This window comes from Aquarana catesbeiana, linkage group LG04 (genome assembly GCF_042186555.1).
Source record: "Aquarana catesbeiana isolate 2022-GZ linkage group LG04, ASM4218655v1, whole genome shotgun sequence".
Lineage (NCBI taxonomy): Eukaryota > Metazoa > Chordata > Amphibia > Anura > Ranidae > Aquarana > Aquarana catesbeiana.
The window spans coordinates 67,752,662-67,772,946 of NC_133327.1; the positions used below are offsets into that span (position 1 = coordinate 67,752,662).

A 20,285-nucleotide genomic window follows, 5' to 3' on the forward strand; every position below is an offset into this window, starting at 1 on the left:
AACAATAAAAATGATAAAAAAAAAAAAATGAAAGGAACAGTTTAAAAATAAGATAAAAAAGCAAAACAATAATAAAGAAAAAAAAAAAAAAAAAAAGCACCCCTGTCGCCCCCTGCTCTCGCACTAAGGCGAACGCAAGCGGCGGCCTGTCATCAAACGTAAACAGCAATTGCACCATGCATGTGAGGTGTCACCGCGAAGGTCAGATCGAGGGCAGTAATTTTAGCAGTAGACCTCCTCTGTAAATCTAAAGTGGTAACCTGTAAAGGCTTTTAAAGGCTTTTAAAAATGTATTTATTTTGTTGCCACTGCACGTTTGTGCGCAATTGTAAAGCATGTCATGTTTGGTATCCATGTACTCGGCCTAAGATCATATTTTTTATTTCATCAAACATTTGGGCAATATAGTGTGTTTTAGTGCATTAAAATTTTAAAAAGTGTGTTTTTTCCCCAAAAAATGCGTTTGAAAAATCGCTGCGCAAATACTGTGTGAAAAAAAAAATGAAACACCCACCATTTTAATCTGTAGGGCATTTGCTTTAAAAAAATATATAATGTTTGGGGGTTCAAAGTAATTTTCTTGCAAAAAAAAAATAATTTTTTCATGTAAACAAAAAGTGTCAGAAAGGGCTTTGTCGTCAAGTGGTTAGAAGAGTGAGTGATGTGTGACATAAGCTTCTAAATGTTGTGCATAAAATGCCAGGACAGTTCCAAACCCCCCCAAATGACCCCATTTTGGAAAGTAGACACCCCAAGCTATTTGCTGAGAGGTATAGTGAGTATTTTGCAGACCTCTTTTTGTCACAAAGTTTTGAAAATTGAAAAAAGAAAAAAAAAAGTTTTTTCTTGTCTTTCTTCATTTTCAAAAACAAATGAGAGCTGCAAAATACTCACCATGCCTCTCAGCAAATAGCTTGGGGTGTCTACTTTCCAAAATGGGGTCATTTGGGGGGGGGGGGGTTTGTGCCATCTGGGCATTTTATGGCCTTCAAAACTGTGATAGGTAGTGAGGAGTGAAATCAAAAATTTACACCCTTAGAAATCCTGAAGGCGTTGATTGGTTTTCGGGGCCCCGTACGCGGCTAGGCTCCCAAAAATCCCACACATGTGGTATCCCCGTATTCAGGAGAAGCAGCTGAATGTATTTTGGGGTGCAATTCCACATATGCCCATGGCCTGTGTGAGCAATATATCATTTAGTGACAACTTTTTGTAAATATTTTTTTTTTTTTTGTCATTATTCAATCACTTGGGACAAAAAAAATAAATATTCAATGGGTTCAACATGCCTCAGCAATTTCCTTGGGGTGTCTACTTTCCAAAATGGGGTCATTTGGGGGGGTTTTGTACTGCCCTGCCATTTTAGCACCTCAAGAAATGACATAGGCAGTCATAAACTAAAAGCTGTGTAAATTCCAGAAAATGTACCCTAGTTTGTAGACGCTATAACTTTTGCGCAAACCAATAAATATATGCCTATTGACATTTTTTTTACCAAAGACATGTGGCCGAATACATTTTGGCCTAAATGTATGACTAAAATTGAGTTTATTGGATTTTTTTTATAACAAAAAGTAGAAAATATAATTTTTTTTCAAAATTTTCGGTCTTTTTCCATTTATAGCGCAAAAAATAAAAACCGCAGAGGTGATCAAATACCATCAAAAGAAAGCTCTATTTGTGGGAAGAAAAGGACGCAAATTTCGTTTGGGTACAGCATTGCATGACCGCGCAATTAGCAGTTAAAGCGACGCAGTGCCAAAGGAAAGGGATTAATCAGTATTTTTATGTGTTTGTAAGCTGTACAGTGAAACAATTATTCTCTTATTATAGCAGAGTTCTTCATTTATGTCTTTCTTCTGCTAGGCTGTGAGTGAACATGCCTTGCGTGGAGACAGTCCACCTCAAGTAAAAAGGCATGTAGAGCCAAAGCTGCCACCGGTCACTATAGAGGACATAAAAAAGAAGCTGACAACAAGGTATTTTTACATCATATCTTCTAATTTAAAGGAGAAGTGCACTTTAAAACAATGTGCGCTTATCCATTTGGCCCCTTTACCCTGATGATTTTGACCCTTTACCCTAACCCACTGTCCCCCTCCATACCTGGCTCCATTCAATGAGTGTGTTCTTCCTGGCTGCACCAGGCCATTACAGCCCATTAGGCTTCTATGTTGTCTTTACTCTTTGTGTCAGGCCTTAGGAGTCTATAGGGCTGTAATGAGCAGGCTCGGCCAGGGCAGCAAGATTTGCTGGATATAAAAATTACTAACGACCATCAGAGTTAAGTATGCACTTATGGAGGAGGAAGGTGAGTTTGATTAGGTCAGGGTAGAGGGGGAAAAAAGGGATAAGTGCACTTTATTCCCATAGTGATTTATGTGTACGTGCTTATTTAAAGCTAAGTTGGCAAGAGAACCATGGAGAGATGGAGAATCGGAGTTGTAGAAGAAGTGAAAATCCCCAGCTGCCTGGACCCTTCCATGTGGAAGCATTAGAGGATTTTTACCAGAATTGGGGCTGCAATTCTACATTTGACCGGCAACTCCACTTTGAGTGAAATTATCAACCTGCAATCTCCACAATTTAGTAGTACTCCAATGAGCTTCGCATTTTTGTATATAAAAGTTTATATAAAAGATTCTAAAATAGAAAAAAAAAAAAAAAATAAAAGATTCTAAAAGGAACTTTTTCCTTTAAAACTGTAATTTCTTAGAAGCTGTCAATATTCAATATAATTTTTCCCTTTTTTTTTTTTTTTTTTTCTTCCTGCTTCCCCAGAATAGCCTCCATTGAGGAGGTGCATCGCTCTCATGTGCTTGAGAATGAAAAATACACGCATGACCTGGAGAATTCTAAAAATGTACTTGAAAAATTGGAGAGCTCATCAAGTGAACAGAGTTTCAAATTTTTCAAAAAGATGAAGATCTTTGTAGAGAACTTTGTTGATTGTCTTAATGAAAAGGTAGGTCACTGATGGACATCGAGTAAAGCATATACAGTGGGTATAGAAAAGAATCACCCCCCTTTAAATAATCACATTTTGTTGCTTTGCAGCCTGAAATGAAGACCGACACAATTTGAGTTTTATCCAGCTGTATTTACTAATTATTATAACATCTAAGTGAAAGATATAACGCTAACATGTCAGAAAACATAAAAAAATTCAAAAACAATCGCTGAGTTGGAAAAAGGATCACCCCCTTGTGTCAGCATTTTATTGGACCACCTTTTGCTTTAATTACAGCCTTTAGTCTGTTGGAATATGTCTTTACTAATGTTGCACATTTAGACTTTGCAATATTTGCCCACTCAAGTTCAGTTACATTTGAAGGTGACTGTTTGTGGACTGCAGTCTTCAAGCCATTCCACAGATGTTCAATGGGGTTCAAAGTCTGGGCTCTGACTAGGCCATGAAAGGACATTCACCTTTTTCTCCTTCAACCACTGTGGTCATTTTTGCTGTGTGCTTTGTGTCATTGTCATGTTTGGAAGGTAAACTTTTTTCCCATTGACAATTTTCTGGCAGAGGGCAGCAGATTTTCCTCCTAGAATTTGACGGTATTTTGCCCCATCAATTTTCCTTCTATCCTGACAAGTGCTTCAGTCCCTGCTGCAGAGAAACGCCCCATAACAGAATATTATGTAAAGGTGCACTTAGCCTTTAAAACTTTCAGGGTGGGTTGCCGTTTTTATTCAAAGTGCATTTATTGGTTTTAGTTCCACTTTAAAGAGCAATTAGTATGTGATAGCAGACACCTCCAGATACTTGTATAGTTAGATTAAAAAAAGAATCAAGTCCATCTAGTTAAACCAACAGAAAAGAAAAAAACAATTAATATATAACCTCTAGTTGATCCAGAGGAAGGAAAAATATATATTTGTCCAGCTTTTTTTTTTTTTTTGTTCATGCCCTGGGACACCTGAAACCTCGCTGTAAAACCGTTTTCAATGAGCTTCCATGGCTAAAAAGCTGGTGTGACCCCCCCCTCCCTCTCCTGCACCTATAAATTGTCCAGTGAGGTCAGAAATAATAATGGCCCAGTGATAAGGTGCAGTAGCGGATGGGGCTAGCTCCCCAACTGTCAGGTTTCCATGTACCTTGTGGATTAGCCTGATAATGCAGAGGAAGACCTCCCTTACGTATCTGACTCACGGCCCCTGATAGAGCAGACAGGGGCCCTGAGAGTACAGGCTGACAGCGTGGTAACAAAAGGAGCAGGCAGGATCAAAGTCAGGGACAAGTAGGGGTCGTGTACAGGCAGCAGGCAGGAAATGTCAAAGGCAAGCCGGAGTGAGAACACAGGAACAGGATCTCAAAGCAGGTTACAGGTAGCAGAAGTCACGGGAAGCTACAGATCAGACAGCACTGGCCCAGTTTAAATAGGTCATCTGGCCCAAAACTTGTGCATGCGCACCAGCAGCAGGATTTCTTCTGCAGGGCATTTCCTGACAACGATCACAAAAACAGTTGGAAAATTACATACTATATTTCTTTGGGGTTCAGAGTTCCTGGGGCTGTCACTGAGAAATCTAGACTGACAGGAAATCTTTTAAAGGTCAAACCAAAAGAAAACTTACCGCTCCAGGCTAGCTGCGGGTGCAAACAGCTGCCAGGTGCAGACTTTGGCTCACCACCGTCCACAGTACATAGGAAAACAAAACGAAGAATTGGCACACCGGAACCGTAAGATTGCTTGATGAGGATCTTTATTGTCAAAGCCAGACATGTTACAGGGAATGCAGTTGACGTGTTTTACAAGAGTGTATCTTGCTTGTTGAACAAGCAAGATACACTCATGTGATATGCGTCAACTGCATTCCCTGTAACATGTCTGGCTTTGACAGTAAAGTTTCTTTCTCATCAAGCAATCTTACTGTTCCTGTGTGTGACCACTTTGTTTTGTTTTCCAAGATTTTAAAGGTGACTGCTATCATATATCTTGGCTCGTTCACAACTTTGCACTTGTGTCAGGTTTGCTATTAGATTAAATGGTTTACTATAGGTTGGTATGCTTGTTTCTAGATTCATCAAATTAATGAACTAGAAGCAGAAATGTTTCAGATTTTGGAAAATCGAGCCGCAACTCTACTGAAGCGCAGGCAGGATGATCTCCGCAATGAGTCGGTTGCAGTTCAGAAACTCTCTGGTGAGTGTATTTGACCCATAACATATTGTCAACATCCCCATCCTTCTCTTCACTGCATGAGACATTCAGTGTTTGTTTTGTGTCTCTTGTATTGTCAGGAAATGGAGTAACAAGTGATGTGGAAACATTGGACGACATTGTAGAAAAGCAAATTCAGGATTGTGAACTACGGAGGTAATGTACAAGGTTTGCTGTTTTGACGTTGGCAGCACTTGGAATTTGAGAGTTTGCATTTCATTTTTTTGGCCTGTCTACAGAAGGAAGAGACGAAAAAGGCGGGAGGAGACTGGAGAAGAAGATCACTTTGAAGGAATGTCCAGTGATGATGAGCTGACCACAGACCTACAAAATAGCATCCAGAAAAGTCGAGGTACCTGTGAACACAGTTATGTTACAATGGGGACATTTTTTTTCAAACAAGTACGGTTATGTGCTAATCTCGATTTTAACTAAAGGTGAGCTAGACCCTTAACCCTGTATATATCCTGAACCTCACTATTGATCCGCTGTTATGATTATTGGCCTCACTGACAATAGTGAGACACAGGTGTGAGTAGTGCCAAGTTTTGGATTCAGCTCAAGTCAATGATTGCATAGTAGAGTATCCAGAGTTTTGGACCTTCCAAGGCACTCTTGCAGCTATGTAAGGTTGTATGTAGGTTCTTGCTTTGTGATGTTTATGTCATATTATTATTATTATTATTATTATTATTATTATTATTATTATTATTACTGATATAGGTCAGCAGGAATTTGAATAATTAAAACCTTGTATTGCTTTTGCAGCCTTCCAAAAGAAAAAATAAAGTTTGGGCTGGAGTTTACCCTAAAGCTCCGTGTTGGGCTAAAACTATTTTTTATCCATCCCTTCTTCCCACCCCTCTAACCTTTCCACTAGGATTTTTTTTCCCTCTTACCATGTGAAGCCAGATATTCTCAGCTAATTCCCCCATCCAGGTCCCTCACCATTGGCATTTCCGAATGCATGGGATGGTAAATCCAATGGCGCTAATGGAGCCCAAGATCACCAGTCCCCTAAAACCCCACTGTAATGATGTCGTCCACTTCTGGGTCCTGAGAGAATCCTACCTGTGGAACTCTAATTAAAAGTGTCCATGTAATGCAGGCACTGACATAGACACTAGAGGAATAACGCAAGCGAGGGCTGCGGTATTTGGATAGGGATTTTTATTTTATTTAATCCAGCAATCAGATTGACATGGGATTCAAATAATGCTTACAAGTAAAGGTTATATACTTGAACAAATGACATAGAGAATTAATATGGTGTAATTAATCTCCTTATTTGAAATTATCAAAAATGCTAATATGTCACTTGGAAGAAGTAAGTACACCTCCTATATATTTAGCATTACTTCAGATTCATGAAATTAGCGTCATGTGTTCCAAAAAAGGTGTTTGATTAGAACCTCCTTAGGTTGGCTGGGAGAACCTGCCTTATTTAGGGTGATACTAAAGTCTTGTTTTTTTCTTTTTTTGTTAAAAATAACAAACATGTCATATTTACCTGCCCTGTGCAGTGGATTTGCTTAGAGCAGCCTGGATCCTCCTCTTTTGAATCCTTTTCGGTGCTCCTGGCCCCTCCCTTCTATTGAGTGCCCCCACAGCAAGCAGCTTGCTATGGCGCGCACCCAAGCCAAGCTACAGCTCCCTGTGTCCATTCAGACACCGAGCTCTGGCCTGCCCCTGCCCTTGCCCCCTTTCTCTCATTGGCTGACTGAATTTGATTGACAGCATCTATCAAATGGTTTTGTTGAAAAAATGATTGAAAAGGCAAATTTTCATGTTTTATTCGAGTGCGTCATCTTTTCTCTGTAGACACTGAATAAAAGTTTTGCGTTTGCCTGTTCAAATCTGTTGAAAAAGTCAACAATCTCCATGGAGCGTACTTACTTATTTTTACATGATAGTATATACTGTTGCGACTGATTCATGGCTGATGAAGCAGTTTGATTACAAATTGCACAGATTCTTTAACCACTTAACCGCACTATAGCTGAATGACGGCTACAGCGCGGCTCGATAACTTTGGGAGGGCGTACTATGATGTCCCCCAAAAATGCGCCCCCTGGGGCGCGCACACAGGAGTATCTGGGTCCCGAGGACCCAGTGGATCACGGTAAATGGTCGCTAACAGCACCGGTTTACTACATGATCACTCCGTCAAATGACGGAGCGATCACTTGTAAACAAACTGGCGTCATGTCCGGTTCCTCTTTTCCCCTCTCTGTACCGATCAGTACAGTGAGAGGGGAGAGATCGGGTGCAGCAGTACTGTGGGCTGGATCTGTAGTGCCCACAGCTCTGCTCTGTGCCCATTGCAGGACTCCTTCCATCCACCCATCCATGCTCATCTCCATCCATACTCTCATCCAGCCATACTTTCCACATTTTCCAAAAACTTGTAGAAAAAAATGACATGTTCAAAAGACTCATTATGCCTCATGGATTTATACATTGGGGTGTTTACTGTCAAAAATGGGGACATTTTTGGGGCGTTTTCATTGTCCTGGTGCTCCAGGGCCTTCAAAAGTGCAAGAGGTAGCCAAGATTGTGTAATTTTATGCTCCTAGAATGCCTGATGGTGCTCCCTGCATGTTGGGCCTCTGTATGTTGCCATGCTGTATAAAAGTCTAATACATGTGGTATCGCCATTGCCAGGAGGAGTAGTAGAATGTGTTTTGGGGTGTAATTTGTGGTATGGATGTGCTGTGTGTGAGAAATAACCTGCTATTACAATTTTGTGAAAAAAAAAATCTTGATTTTGCAAAGAATTGTGGGAAAAAATTACAACTTTAAAAAACTCGCCATGCCTCTTACTAAAATACCTCAGATTGTCTACTTTCCAAAAATGAGTCATTTGTGGGGTATTTGTACTTTTCTGGCTTGTTAGGGTCTCAAGAAATTAGATAGGCCATCAGTACTTCAGGTGTGATCAATTTTCAGAGATTGGCACCATAGCTTGTGGACCCTATAACTTTTACACAGACCAAATAAAATAAAATAAAGATTTGGGTAATTTTTACTAAAGATATGTAGCAGTATAAATTTTGGCCAAAATTTATGAAGAAAAATTACTAATCTGCTAAATTTTATAACAGAAACGAAGCAAAATGCACAAAAAATAAAAAACCCAGCGGTGATTAAATACCACCAAAAGAAAGCTCTATTTGTTTGAAAAAAAAAGGACAAAAATTTCATATGGGTACAGTGCTGCATGACTGAGTAACTGTCATTCAAAATGTGAGAGCACCGAAAGCTGACAATTGGTCTGGCTAGGAAGGACGTTTAAGTGCCCAGTGGGAAAGTGGTTAAAGTGTGCCTGGCATGTTCTACTGTGTGTGTGTGTGTGTGTGTGTGTGTAGTGTTTGTGCACTCACATAGATGTCTGCTCTCCTCGGCGCCGGAACGGAAAATACCAAGCCGAGGAGAAATGACATAATTTCCTTTGCTGCTGTTTAGCATACAGCAGCAAAGGAATGTTCTGATTGGCCGGCGGCGATCGCGGGGGGGGCCCACGAACGGATGGCCTCCCCCTCACCTTCGATCGCCGGGGGACAAAAGAGGACCGCCTCGGGCACCGGGGGAGGTCCGATCGGACCCCCCACCCGCGGGAGGCAGATCACGTAGATCTACGTGATTTTGCCTGCCCGTGCCGCCTTGCCGACGTATATCGGCGTGAGGTGATCCTTAAGTGGTTAAAGTAGCTGTAAACCCAACTGCCATAGGGGTTATCTACAAGGATATACATGCCTCCTGCATGTATCTTTACCTGTCAAATGTCTCCCCTCTGTCTGTTATGAGACCCGAAAAACTGCATATTCTGTGGGTGGGTCTGTTGTCTGGAGCTCAGTGGGTGGAGTGGTGATGTCAGTAGACTCCCCGCCCACCTCTACACTCCCCTTGTCAATATGATTTTTTTCCTGTGTATTTCTTACACTGAACTTTTGCTATGGTGACTAACTTTCAGTAAAAACCCAGAAAAGTCACCACATGATTTCAGCATGCCCAATCATACAGAGGTGTGGAGCAGCCAATCCTAGGAGAGCTGGAGAAGAAAGGAGGAGGGATGAGAATTACACATAATGCCTCTCTAAAGCTCATGCATGAGATATGTAACTCTTCGTGGCACGACTGGGCACAGATGATATGAAATCCTATACTGTACAAGTTACAAGCCTAAATTAAAAAAAAAAAATCGGGTTTACATCCACTTTAATTACCCTCAGATTTGGCATGTATGTTTTCAGGACAATCAGAAACGTATGAGTTAATGTGGCAAGTATCCAAATTACGTGATCATTTCTTTCATCTGTTTTGCTTAAAAGTTCCCATCCTTCTATGTAATTTTAAATTTTTTTTTTTCCTCATCTGCAGGAAACATCTTAGTACAGTGCAGGACTATATTGGAAGATGTACATGAGGACTTCTGCCGAGTCAAGAATGTATTGTGTACATTTCATGAATGGCGAGTGAAGTTTTCGGAGTCCTATCATGATGCTTATATTAGCCTCTGTCTTCACAAGATTCTAAATCCACTGGTCCGTTTGCAGCTGATAGGATGGAATCCTCTGGAGGTGGGTTTGCATTATTTGTATGTGATGTCACTGCCTTAGTTATGTGCATTTTTTCCCATGCCAGTAATGTCATATGGGCGGCACAGTGGTTTAGTGGGTAGCACTCTCGCCTAGCAGTAAAAAGGGTCGCTGGTTCAAATCCCAACCACGATACTACCTGCTTGGAGTTTGCATGTTCTACCTGTGCCTGTGTGTGGGTACTCCAGTTTCCTCCCACACTCCAAAGACATGCTGGTAGGTTAATTGGCCTCTGTCTAAATTGGCCCTAGTATATGAATGTGAGTTAGGGACAAAGATTGTAAGTTCCTTGAGGGTAGGGACCGATGTGAATGTACAATGTATATGTAAAGCGCTGCGTAAATAGACGGCGCTATATAAGTACCTTAAATAATAATAGCTGGTCTCTGATCGGTGCATTTAGGGCCTGTTCACACATAAATGTGCATTAAAATGCATACAAACGCTTGAAAAATTTGCATTTCCTTCCATTGAATTGCATTGACGCCCTTTTTTAACATAGCTTTTTAACTTTCCTGGGTTCTCAACATAGATTTTAACTTTCCTGGGCTTCTTATTGTTTATCTCCGGTAATATTTTTCAGACTTTGTTCTGTGCTCATTCCTCCAGGATGTCACAGATCTGGACCAGATGCCGTGGTACTGTGATCTTGAAGAGTTTTGCTTTGCTAAGGAAGAACATGAGAACAACATAGAGGAAAATGCAGATCACAAAGTGCTGTCAGCAGTCATTGAGAAAACTGTAGTTCCTAGAGTTTCCGGTAAGAAAGGACATGCTGCATACACAGTGAGTGTGCTGCAGATCTGGAAATTGCTTTACAGCAAGATGATTGTTCATTGTATGACATTCATTAATTTGATGGCACTTTCTTTCTTTCTCAAAGTAAAATTTTAGTATAAATGAAAGATTGCCCTCACAGGATGTGTGTGTCACCCCTATCCACTACCATATTCTCATTGACTCCTGGCTCATTTAGGAGCAGAGAAAAGAAAATATTGCAACATGGAATATGATGAATTAACTGCTTCTCTAGATTCATAGCAAAGAGCTAAAACTTACACAGTCATGAGAAATCCTAAACGAGTCATACATTCTCCCACAACTCCTGATAAACCTGTGCTTGGTCTAAATCCACAGAAAGAAACGTCTTCCTCCTAATAGCTGTAGTTTCTTCCTTCCTTTCTTTAAACACTATAAAAACATACCAAAAAAAACCATTTGCAAATAATGTGATAGAAACATAATTCTAGTATAAATGTAGTACAACAGGACAACTTTTTTATTTATTTTTTTTGGATTTGGAGTGGTTAGGGGTTAGTGTTGGGTATTAATCACTCTGTGTCCCCATTCAGGAGATTCACTCTTTCTAATTGTCCTGATCACCAATGTCACCAGAAAGTGAAAGAAATTCCACATTTTTGAGTTGCCCCGAGAACAGGAATAAAGGGAAATCTTACTATGGGACACTACTGTGACAACTGTCTAAGGCTACATTCACACCTGAGCGTATCGTTTTCAGGCGGAAAGTCGCGTGTTTTTGCCACGATTTTGCACAGGTCAAAAGGTCACCAATGTAAAAAGCAGAAAAACGCCTAAATCTGCCTGAATTGAGCTACAAAAAAGCTCCAGAACTTTTTTGAGCCTCCAGCGTTTGGTTTCAAGCGACATGAAGTGGAGATGTGAATCATCTCCATAGAGAATAATTGTTTTTTTTTTCTCCTCCAGCGTTTTGAAACTTCAAGCTACAAAACGCTGAGGTGTGAATGGGGCCTAAGAGGAGATTTACCTCACATTGAAAAGATATCTGCTCTCTGCTCAGTGAAGACTGAGAACTGAGCGATCAGCCGTCATGTAGTCGCTCAGTTCTCGATTTTAGAGCCAGCGAGGGACAGCTGCAGCATTGGACCAATGTTGAAGCCATATACAGTAGGTGAGTATATATGTTTGTTTATTTTCTCCTTTAAGCAAAACTGTGGCCAGATATGCACACTTTAAACTTTATGTTGTTTATTAAAACCTCCTTTAATGTATTTTTAAATGGTACCTAACACAGCAGGATTCAACCTAGGAGACAAAAGGGCAGCTCTGTAAGCCACATAGGCTTTACAGCATTGCACAGCATACAGAAAGCTTACTGATGCAGGGGAGAGCAGAGAGCTGCCTGCACCAGTGTGTTGTTGCTTTTTGAGGATCCAATTGGAGGCTGGGACTGTCCTTGACCAAGTTGTTTTACTTTAGTTGGAGTAGAGAAAAGTTAGAATAGATCTTGGTATTGCCGTTTGATAGTCATGTGTGGATTAAAAAAACTAGCTAAACATAATGCAATTTTTTGGCAGGTAAGAAACTTTAAATGTATTTGTTTTATTTGTGTGTCTAGCTGTTTGGTTAAACTTACACTTTATCTTATACATTTATGTAATTATTATGTAATTATTATTACTCTGTTTGCTAGATGACATCTGATATTAAAGGTGACATATTATTCATTCCAGGTTTTATTGAGCATGTGTGGGATCCTTTGTCCTCACAGCAAACAGAAAGGCTGGTTTGTTTCTGCAAAACACATGTACTGGAGAATGAGTCCAGCAAGACTGTGAAGGTGAGATATGGAATATGTCTGCTCAAATTTTGTATTTCTTTACCTTATTTATGTTGTACATAACAAAGCTGTTTGTATTGCATGATACAAATGATATGGCATAAAGAGCTCTTGTCAAACTCAATAACACTACTCAGTGCAAATTAATTTGCTGTCTGGTGCACACACAGTTTTTCTCTGCATGGTTCATATATCTCTTATGGCCTTTAAAGCCTTATAAAACTTCAAACAGTTAAATTAGAATTCCAGGCATGGTATATTTTTACATAGTTGGACCAATGTACCTAAACGTGTATATACTATACCTAGCTAATGCCCCTGGTAGCTGGAAATCACTGAGGTAGGCACCACCACATACTGTAGCTGCTGCCTTTTAATATTAGGACACTTGCCTGTCCTGAAATCCAGCGATGTCTGCACCCCAGCCATAGTTGCTGTCGGGTGCTGCCGCCACCGCCATTGCCGGTAAGGGAACACGGCAGTGAAGCCTTGCGGCTTCACAGCCAGGTCCCTACTGCACATGCTGCAAGCGCACTGCTCTCTCTCTCTTACTGTCCCAGCAGCAGGGGAATGAGGAGGGGGGGAAGAGGGGGGCCGGACTTCTGAAGTACCTAAGCGGAAGTTCCACTTTTAGATATTGGAGATTCAGTGATGTCCACTTGCTGAGCAACCTGCCTAATGCTTTGTGAACACAGGAGTTGGAGAGGCAGGGCGGTCATGTCACACTCTACGTCGTCCGATCAGAGAACGCTTTGCATTCATTCAGAAAATACAAGGTGTTCTCTGAATAGCACCTGGGCTGAGTGGCCGACTTCCTGTATTCACAATGCGTAAGGCTAGCCGCTCAGCATTGGACCCAGAAGCAAGTGGAGATCACTGAAGTAAGGGTGTCTACTACAGTGATTCAACCTCCTGGGACATCGGCCAGGTATTTTGTGTGTGTGTATATATATATATATATATATATATATATATATATATAAAAATATACCATGCCTGGAATTCATCTTTAAGGTGGACGGACACTAATCAAGGCATATATCAGGTTAGAAAACCTTGGCCACCTGCTGTATGTTGCTGTTAAAAAAAAGGTGGTGCTAGAGGAATCTGTTTGCACCTCTTCTTATATCCACTTGACCTCCAGAAGATTTACTACCCCCCCCCCCATGACCAGTCCATTTTTTGCTTTTTTGGTACTGTTATTTTAACTGGCAATTGTGTGGTCATACAACACTGTACACAAAATACATTTTATATAATTTTTTCCCCACAAATAGAGCTTTCTTTTGGTATTTGATAACCACTGTTATTTTTTTGCGCTATAAATGAGAAAGACCGTCAATATAAAAAAAAAAGCTATTTTTTTTACTTCTGCTATAAAACATATCCTATTAAAAAAAAAAAAATAATTAAAAATTATTAATTAAAAATCCCAATAAGTGTAGTGTATATTTGGTTTGGGAGTTATGGCGTCTACAAACTATAGGATATTTACTGGAAATTGTATTTAGTTATTTTTTTATTACTAGTAATGGTGGAGATCAGCGACTTATAGTGGGACGGCAGGCAATCTGACACTTTGCAGGGACTAACTGCCACTGACATCACCAGTGCCATTAATGCAGTGATCAGTGCTAATAATATGCACTCTACTAATGACACTGGGCAGAAAGGGGTTAGCGTTTAGGGCGATCAAAGGGTTAAATAATGTATGCGCCTAACCAGTGTTTATATGTGTACTGTGTGTTTCTCATACTGGGGAACCAACTAGATCCCCTGTCACTGAACACAGCTCTGTGCTGTTTACACTCATAGAGCTGTGTTCCGTAAAGCCAAGAGCTGATCGCCAGGTGCTGGTGGTCAATCACTGGCTGGGACCTGGTGATCGGCATGTGATGTAACGAATCGCCGGGTACTCGCGCCCTCTACACAGAAATGCACAATCACATGTATATATACGTGATTAATGTTATGTCAGAAATTTAAAAAAATTATTACTACATGTGTATGCAAAAAGTGAATTGTATTATTTTATACACTATTCCTATACTGGTAATGTATTCTTGGATTCTAGGATCTCATTGCTTGTCTGGTTTCAAGGCTAAAAAAGGCCATTGAAGATGATGTTTATATTCCTCTTTATCCTAAAAGGTATGTTTTAAGTTTTAAAACTGGAAGAAAGGTAAAGTGTGATACTCTTACCAACCAGGGAGGTTGTATGTATGAAGGCTCACCTAGAGGTGTTTGTTTAAAGAAAAAAAAAATAATACACAATTGCCCTCCCTAGTTTTACAAGTTAAGAAAGCATTTTTTTAAGGAAAGAAACCCTAAGGGCCCTTTCACACTGGGGCGGGGTCGGCGTCGGCGGTAAAGCGCCGCTATTGTAAGTGGCGCTTTACCGTCGGTATGCGGCCGCTAGCGGGGCGGTTTTACCCCCCTGCTAGCGGCCGAGAAAGGGATAAAACCACTGCAAAGCGCCTCTGCAGAGGCGCTTTGCCGGCGGTATAGCCGCGCCGTCCCATTGATTTCAATGGGCAGGAGCGGTATACAATCCGCTCCTTCACCGCTCCGAAGATGCTGCTAGCAGGACTTTTTTCCCGTCCTGCTAGCGCATCGCTCCAGTGTGAAAGCCCTCGGGGCTTTCACACTGGAATTAAAGCAGCGGCACTTTCGGGTCGGTTTGCAGTTGCTATTAATAGCGCCTGCAAACCGCCTCAGTGTGAAAGTACCCTAACATTTTGGCAAATAAAGGTACTCTCTTAGGCTACTTTGATATTGGGGGTGGGTAAAAATTCCACTATTGGGATGCAAATAGCTGCTTTTTATTTGCAGCGTTATGGTTTCTTTTAAGCTTGTAGCCTATGTAAGAGATGGGTTTGAGGTCTGAAAAGGGAAACAAATGAAGTATGGTTGGGGAAGGGTGGGGAATTAGTCAAGGATTCAAGATTAAACTTTTTTTTTTTTTTTCTTCTGTGTATGTGTGTCTTACAGAGTATTAGAAGACAGAAACTCTCCACATTCTAAGTTTCGAGAGAGACAATTCTGGTCAGCTGTGAAAGTAAGTTACCTCCCATCATCTAGAAGTCAGTTGGCACTGTGTCCTCTATGTGAGGGTCACCCAGGGGCATGGCTTGCTAGTTGGTTGTTATGCCATTGTCAAAATTTAGAACATTCTCAATCAGTTTCTGGAAGTAGATTCTATGAGGGATTACAGATGAGTAAATCTGCCTGGCTTAAGTTCACAGTTTGCTCTGATCCCAGGCAGATTTACTCATCTGTAATCCCTCATAAAATCTATTTCCAGTGGCAAATCCAATTGGAGGCAAGGGGTGGGGGTTGGGGCTGAATCTTTATTCGCCATTTGTAGGGCTAATAAGCAAACCGTCATTAAATTTCAAACAAAAGCCATGGGAAGCCAGGCACTGGTATTGGGGAAATGTACCTATACATCAATGCCAATTTTGTTTTCAGGAATTAAGCTTTGTAAAAACTGCAGGCATACTGTGAATTAAGTCTAACGAGGTCCCCGTTGCCTCTATTATTCACATCTGACAAATGTATTGTGCTCCAGGAAGATAACTTCTAGAGCTGTCCCTAACCACTGCAACACACAGTGACAATATGGCTGCTGTGAGTCTTCACTTTAAAAAAAAGGGGATAAGTTATCTATTTCTTTAATTCATTGGCTCTTGTGACACATGGCTATGCGCTGCATTATAGGTTGCCTGTTATTTCTGACAACAAACCTGTGAAGTTTACAAATCCCAGGGATTCTCTAGCAAAGCAAACAGCTTTTGCTATGCTACATCTTTAGCTAACCCATAGGCCCCTTTCACACTGAGGCGGTTTGCAGGCGGTATTGCGCTAAAAATACCGCCTGCAAACCGCCCCTAAACAGCCTCCGCTGTTTGTTCAGTGTGAAAGCCCGAGGGCTTTCACACTGAAGCGGTGCGCTGGCAGGACGGTGAAAAAAGTCCTGCAAACCGCTTCTTTGGAGCAGTGAAGGAGCGGTGTATTCACCGCTCCTTCACCGCTTCTGCCCATTGAAATCAATGGGACAGCGCGGCTATACCGTGGCAATACCGCGGCTATAGCCACGCTGTACGAGGGATTTTAACCCTTTTTCGGCCGCCAGCGGGGGTTAAAACCGCACCGCTAGCGGCCGAATAACGCTGCAAGAACGACGGTACAGCAGCGCTAAAAATAGCGCTGTTGTACCGCCGACGCCCCCACCGCCCCAGTGTGAAAGGGGCCATGGTGTGGGAATCCTTTTGTTACATAATCATTTTTTTATTTGCAAAACAACAATTGTGTGTGTGTGTGTGTGTATTTTTTTTTAAATGAAAAAAAATAAGGAAATATTGACTCACAATCATTATAGTTTCTCTGAGACTCTGTCAATAGGAGGAAGAGAGGCGAACTACTTCAGGTGTGAAGTGCAGGTACCTAGAGGTGCAGCAGCCTCTTAAACCTTCCTGTCACATCCAAATCTCAGACCATTCAGACAGGCATGGCACTTCCTGATAATGCTGAAGCTTGCCACCCCCGTCCTGCCTACTGCACATTAATGTTGGCCAGTGAGGCTGCTGATGATAATGAAGGGTGAATAGGAATGCATGGGGGGCTGGGCTTCGAGGTACATAGTGTCATATAGAGCTCTTGCCATTGGAGTCCCCAGGCAATACCCTGACTGTTACTCATTTTTGTTGTTTTTCTCAGAAGTCTCTAATGCCACATGATGGCTCTTGTCTTCTCAGTTGCTGGGCAATGTAACACGCTGGGATGGATTTCTTGAAGAAGAAACTCTTCAGGAACTGTCTCTTGACAAGCTTCTGAACCGATACCTCCTGCTGGTACTGCTTAACGCTGAGCCAAATAGTGATGCAGTCACCAAGTGCAGCAAGGTAAATGTCTCACCCTCTTTGCTGTCCTTGTCTTTTTTATTTCTTCTAGTTGTAGAGGATAACAGGTAACATTTCATAGAGAAACTATTGAAAATGAAGTAATGCTATATTTAAGAGTTTACCCATGTGGGGGTCGTGTTTTGCCTGCACAGGGTGGACATGAACTTAATTAAGTTCACACCTGTGTGGGGGACTGTTTTAGATGCACAGGTGTTCCATGCATCTTGCATGCAGGCAATCCCATTCAGGTCAATTGGTTTGCAGCAGCTGCACGGACAAAGCTGATGCTCCCAATTTCCAATTTGACATCCATGTGGGTGCGTGTCCCTGAACTCACACTGTTTGCGTTCAGGGACACACACCCGGACCCAAGCAAATGTCAAATCGGGGGCAGCCGCTGTGTCCCAATTGACATAATTGGAACTGCCTGTATGCAGATGCTCGGAACTCCTGTGCATCCTGTGCAGACAAAACAGCGCTCACACAGGTGAGCATTTACGTACATCTATGTGAGCAATGCCTGAAGATTACGCATGTTTGTAATAAAAGAAATCCTAAAGAGTTTGTCATGGACAAAATAAAAAGGAAATTAGATTTAGTATATCTCGGAATGACATGCACATTTCCCCATGTTTTACGCTGTTAAATGTGCTGCAAGTACAGAAAACTAACCGTTGATGTGCCAGTAATCTAGTATGTGTCTACCTTCCTTTTTGAAATGACAACATGGCTCTGAATTCCTAATAATGTGGTGTCGCCCCTGCCTACCTAATTTCTGGTGGATTTCAAAGAACACACTCTCCCCTCCTTGTCATCTCCATAACCCTACCTTGTATACAGGCAAAGAGCACAGGAAGTTGTCACAAATTGGACAACAACTGTCCACAGTTGGACAAATTCCAGTTCAAGATTTGATGGTTATGCTCTGATTCCTTCCCGTGCCTCCTTTTTGATCATTGACACTGCCTGCCTGTGGCTTATTGGGTAGCTGTAGAGTTGGGCCTGAACACAAGCAAGAAAGTTTTATGCCCTGTACACACGACCGGTTTTACCGTCAGAATAAACTCCGAATGTTTCTCCGACAGAACTCCAACGGAATTCCATTCAAGCGGTCCTGCCTACACACGGTCAAACCAAAGTCCGACCGTCCAGAACGCGATGACGTACAGCACGTACGACGGGACTAGAAAAAGGAAGTTTAATAGCCAGTAGACAATAGCTTACGTCTCGTACTTGCTTCAGAGCATGCACGTTTTTGGTCCGTCGGAACAGCATACAGACAAGCGGTTTTCCCAATAGGAATTGGTTGCTTCGGAAATATTTAGAACATGTTCTATTTCCGTCAGAATTTTCGAAAAAAAAAGTCAGATGAGGCATACACACGATCAGAATATACAATGAAAAGCTTCCGTCTGACTTTTTCTGTCGGACATTCCGCTCGTGTGTACGCGGCTTTAGTTAGTTTGCATAACAGAGCAGTTTAGAGTCTGCTGGGGCACTCTGCAGATAAACTGAGGGTACATGCAGCCTACAGGAGGTGTCTGCTTTCCAGTCCGGGGACCTTTGTACAATCTTTAAAATGTCACCTGTAAACTTTAAAGAGAACCAGTCATGGTTGGTCCCGTCTTAGATGCATAGTCCACTTTTGCTAAAACATGTAAAAAAATATATATAATAAATACACCCACATTGAACAAAAATGTAATTTAAGCCATCAGAAAATTGCAAACACAATCAGTGTTTTGCAGGTTCAATTCTCAGGTCTCTGCATTGTTTACTCTTGGCCCCAGGTCTGTATGAAGGTACAGACCTTCAGTTATGGGTCTGGGGGGTGGGGTGGTTTGTGGAGTAGGGGTTGGAGAATATGACCACATTTCATGTTGCATCCTAAATTTGATCCCAAAAATGGAGCATGCCATTAAAGCTAAACCCTGTGCACAAAAACGTTCATTTTAATATATTCCTTAACAGCCACAAAAGATGTAAATTCACTTTTTGTGCTGTACATAGCCTGTGCAGGGAGCAGAGCTTTGGACGGAACCCAGCAGGCTCCACACACTACAGGCTGCCTGCAGACAACAGTAACAAACAGATGGCTCTGCCCCCACCTATAACTGACCTTCACAGCAAGAAGTACATGGAAGGCAATGCATAAAAGACAAAACCAGAGAAGATTCCCAGCTTAACTGGGAATCTTCTCAGTTTGCTTACCAACCAAAGTAATCGGTCCAACAGTCTGCGTTAAAAACAGGGGTTTAGTTAGCACACATTTGCAAATGCATGCGTAAGCTGCAAGGCCTATTCACGACACCCTGTAATACCTGCAGTGGACTGGAGGTAGCCCAGTCCACCTTAAATGCACATAGGCTGCAGAGGTGCCCAGTGTGTCCCCTCACCAATATTACACCAGTAACAAACCGATGTGTGCTAAATAAACCCCTGTTTTAAATGCATATTGTTGCACTGGTTAATTCGGTTGGTAAGCATACTGGTTGGTGAGTTGAGCTGGGAATTTCTCTGGTTTTGTCTTGCCTCCAGACAACCACAGGAAGGGTGGAGACGGGGCCAGTCCAGTTTTCAATATTTCTTTGTTGGATAGGGAGCTGTTACTTTATAGCATGAAGTGGTCAGAAAGAGTTAAACTTCAACAAGGAAATGTGCATCTTTTCATAGAGGATCATTTATTCAGTTCCAATACAGTATTTTTTTATTTATTTTTTTTTTAACTGCAGATCGTAGAGTGTCTTCCACAAAGCTGGTTTAAGGGCATTGAAAGCGGATTATCTTTGGCAAAGCTTGCTAATTTTAGTAAACACTTGGAACAGTGCATCCATGCTCTACACAAACAGAATGACAGGTAAGTGTCAGAGCAGAGGTCCTTCTGTTTTGTGGGTTTTCTTTGCTCAGGCTAAATTGTAAAGCCCTGGTGAGATTTATACAGATAAAAGTGGTAGTCCAGACAAACGGCTCAATGCACTATAAAAACATGTATGTTTACGGTATACCTGCATCAGAA

At 41.5% G+C, this 20,285-nt stretch overlaps 1 protein-coding gene across 2 annotated transcripts in view; it reads left to right on the top strand.

Annotated features, from left to right (window-relative positions):
* Positions 1–20,285, top strand: part of GCFC2 (GC-rich sequence DNA-binding factor 2) — a 42,949-nt gene that overhangs the window by 19,179 nt on the left and 3,485 nt on the right. Inside the window, exons 6-17 of one of the 2 annotated variants that reach the window (XM_073625287.1) lie at positions 1,867–1,979; positions 2,782–2,965; positions 5,027–5,150; positions 5,249–5,324; positions 5,408–5,520; positions 9,549–9,748; positions 10,376–10,526; positions 12,259–12,365; positions 14,440–14,516; positions 15,357–15,423; positions 17,123–17,269; positions 20,002–20,126. In XM_073625287.1, coding sequence (XP_073481388.1) covers positions 1,867–1,979; positions 2,782–2,965; positions 5,027–5,150; positions 5,249–5,324; positions 5,408–5,520; positions 9,549–9,748; positions 10,376–10,526; positions 12,259–12,365; positions 14,440–14,516; positions 15,357–15,423; positions 17,123–17,269; positions 20,002–20,126 — 1,484 coding nt within the window. Of the gene's footprint in view, positions 1–1,866; positions 1,980–2,781; positions 2,966–5,026; positions 5,151–5,248; positions 5,325–5,407; positions 5,521–9,548; positions 9,749–10,375; positions 10,527–12,258; positions 12,366–14,439; positions 14,517–15,356; positions 15,424–17,084; positions 17,270–20,001; positions 20,127–20,285 lie in introns of those variants that run through there. The other variant, XM_073625288.1, reaches the window with a different exon arrangement.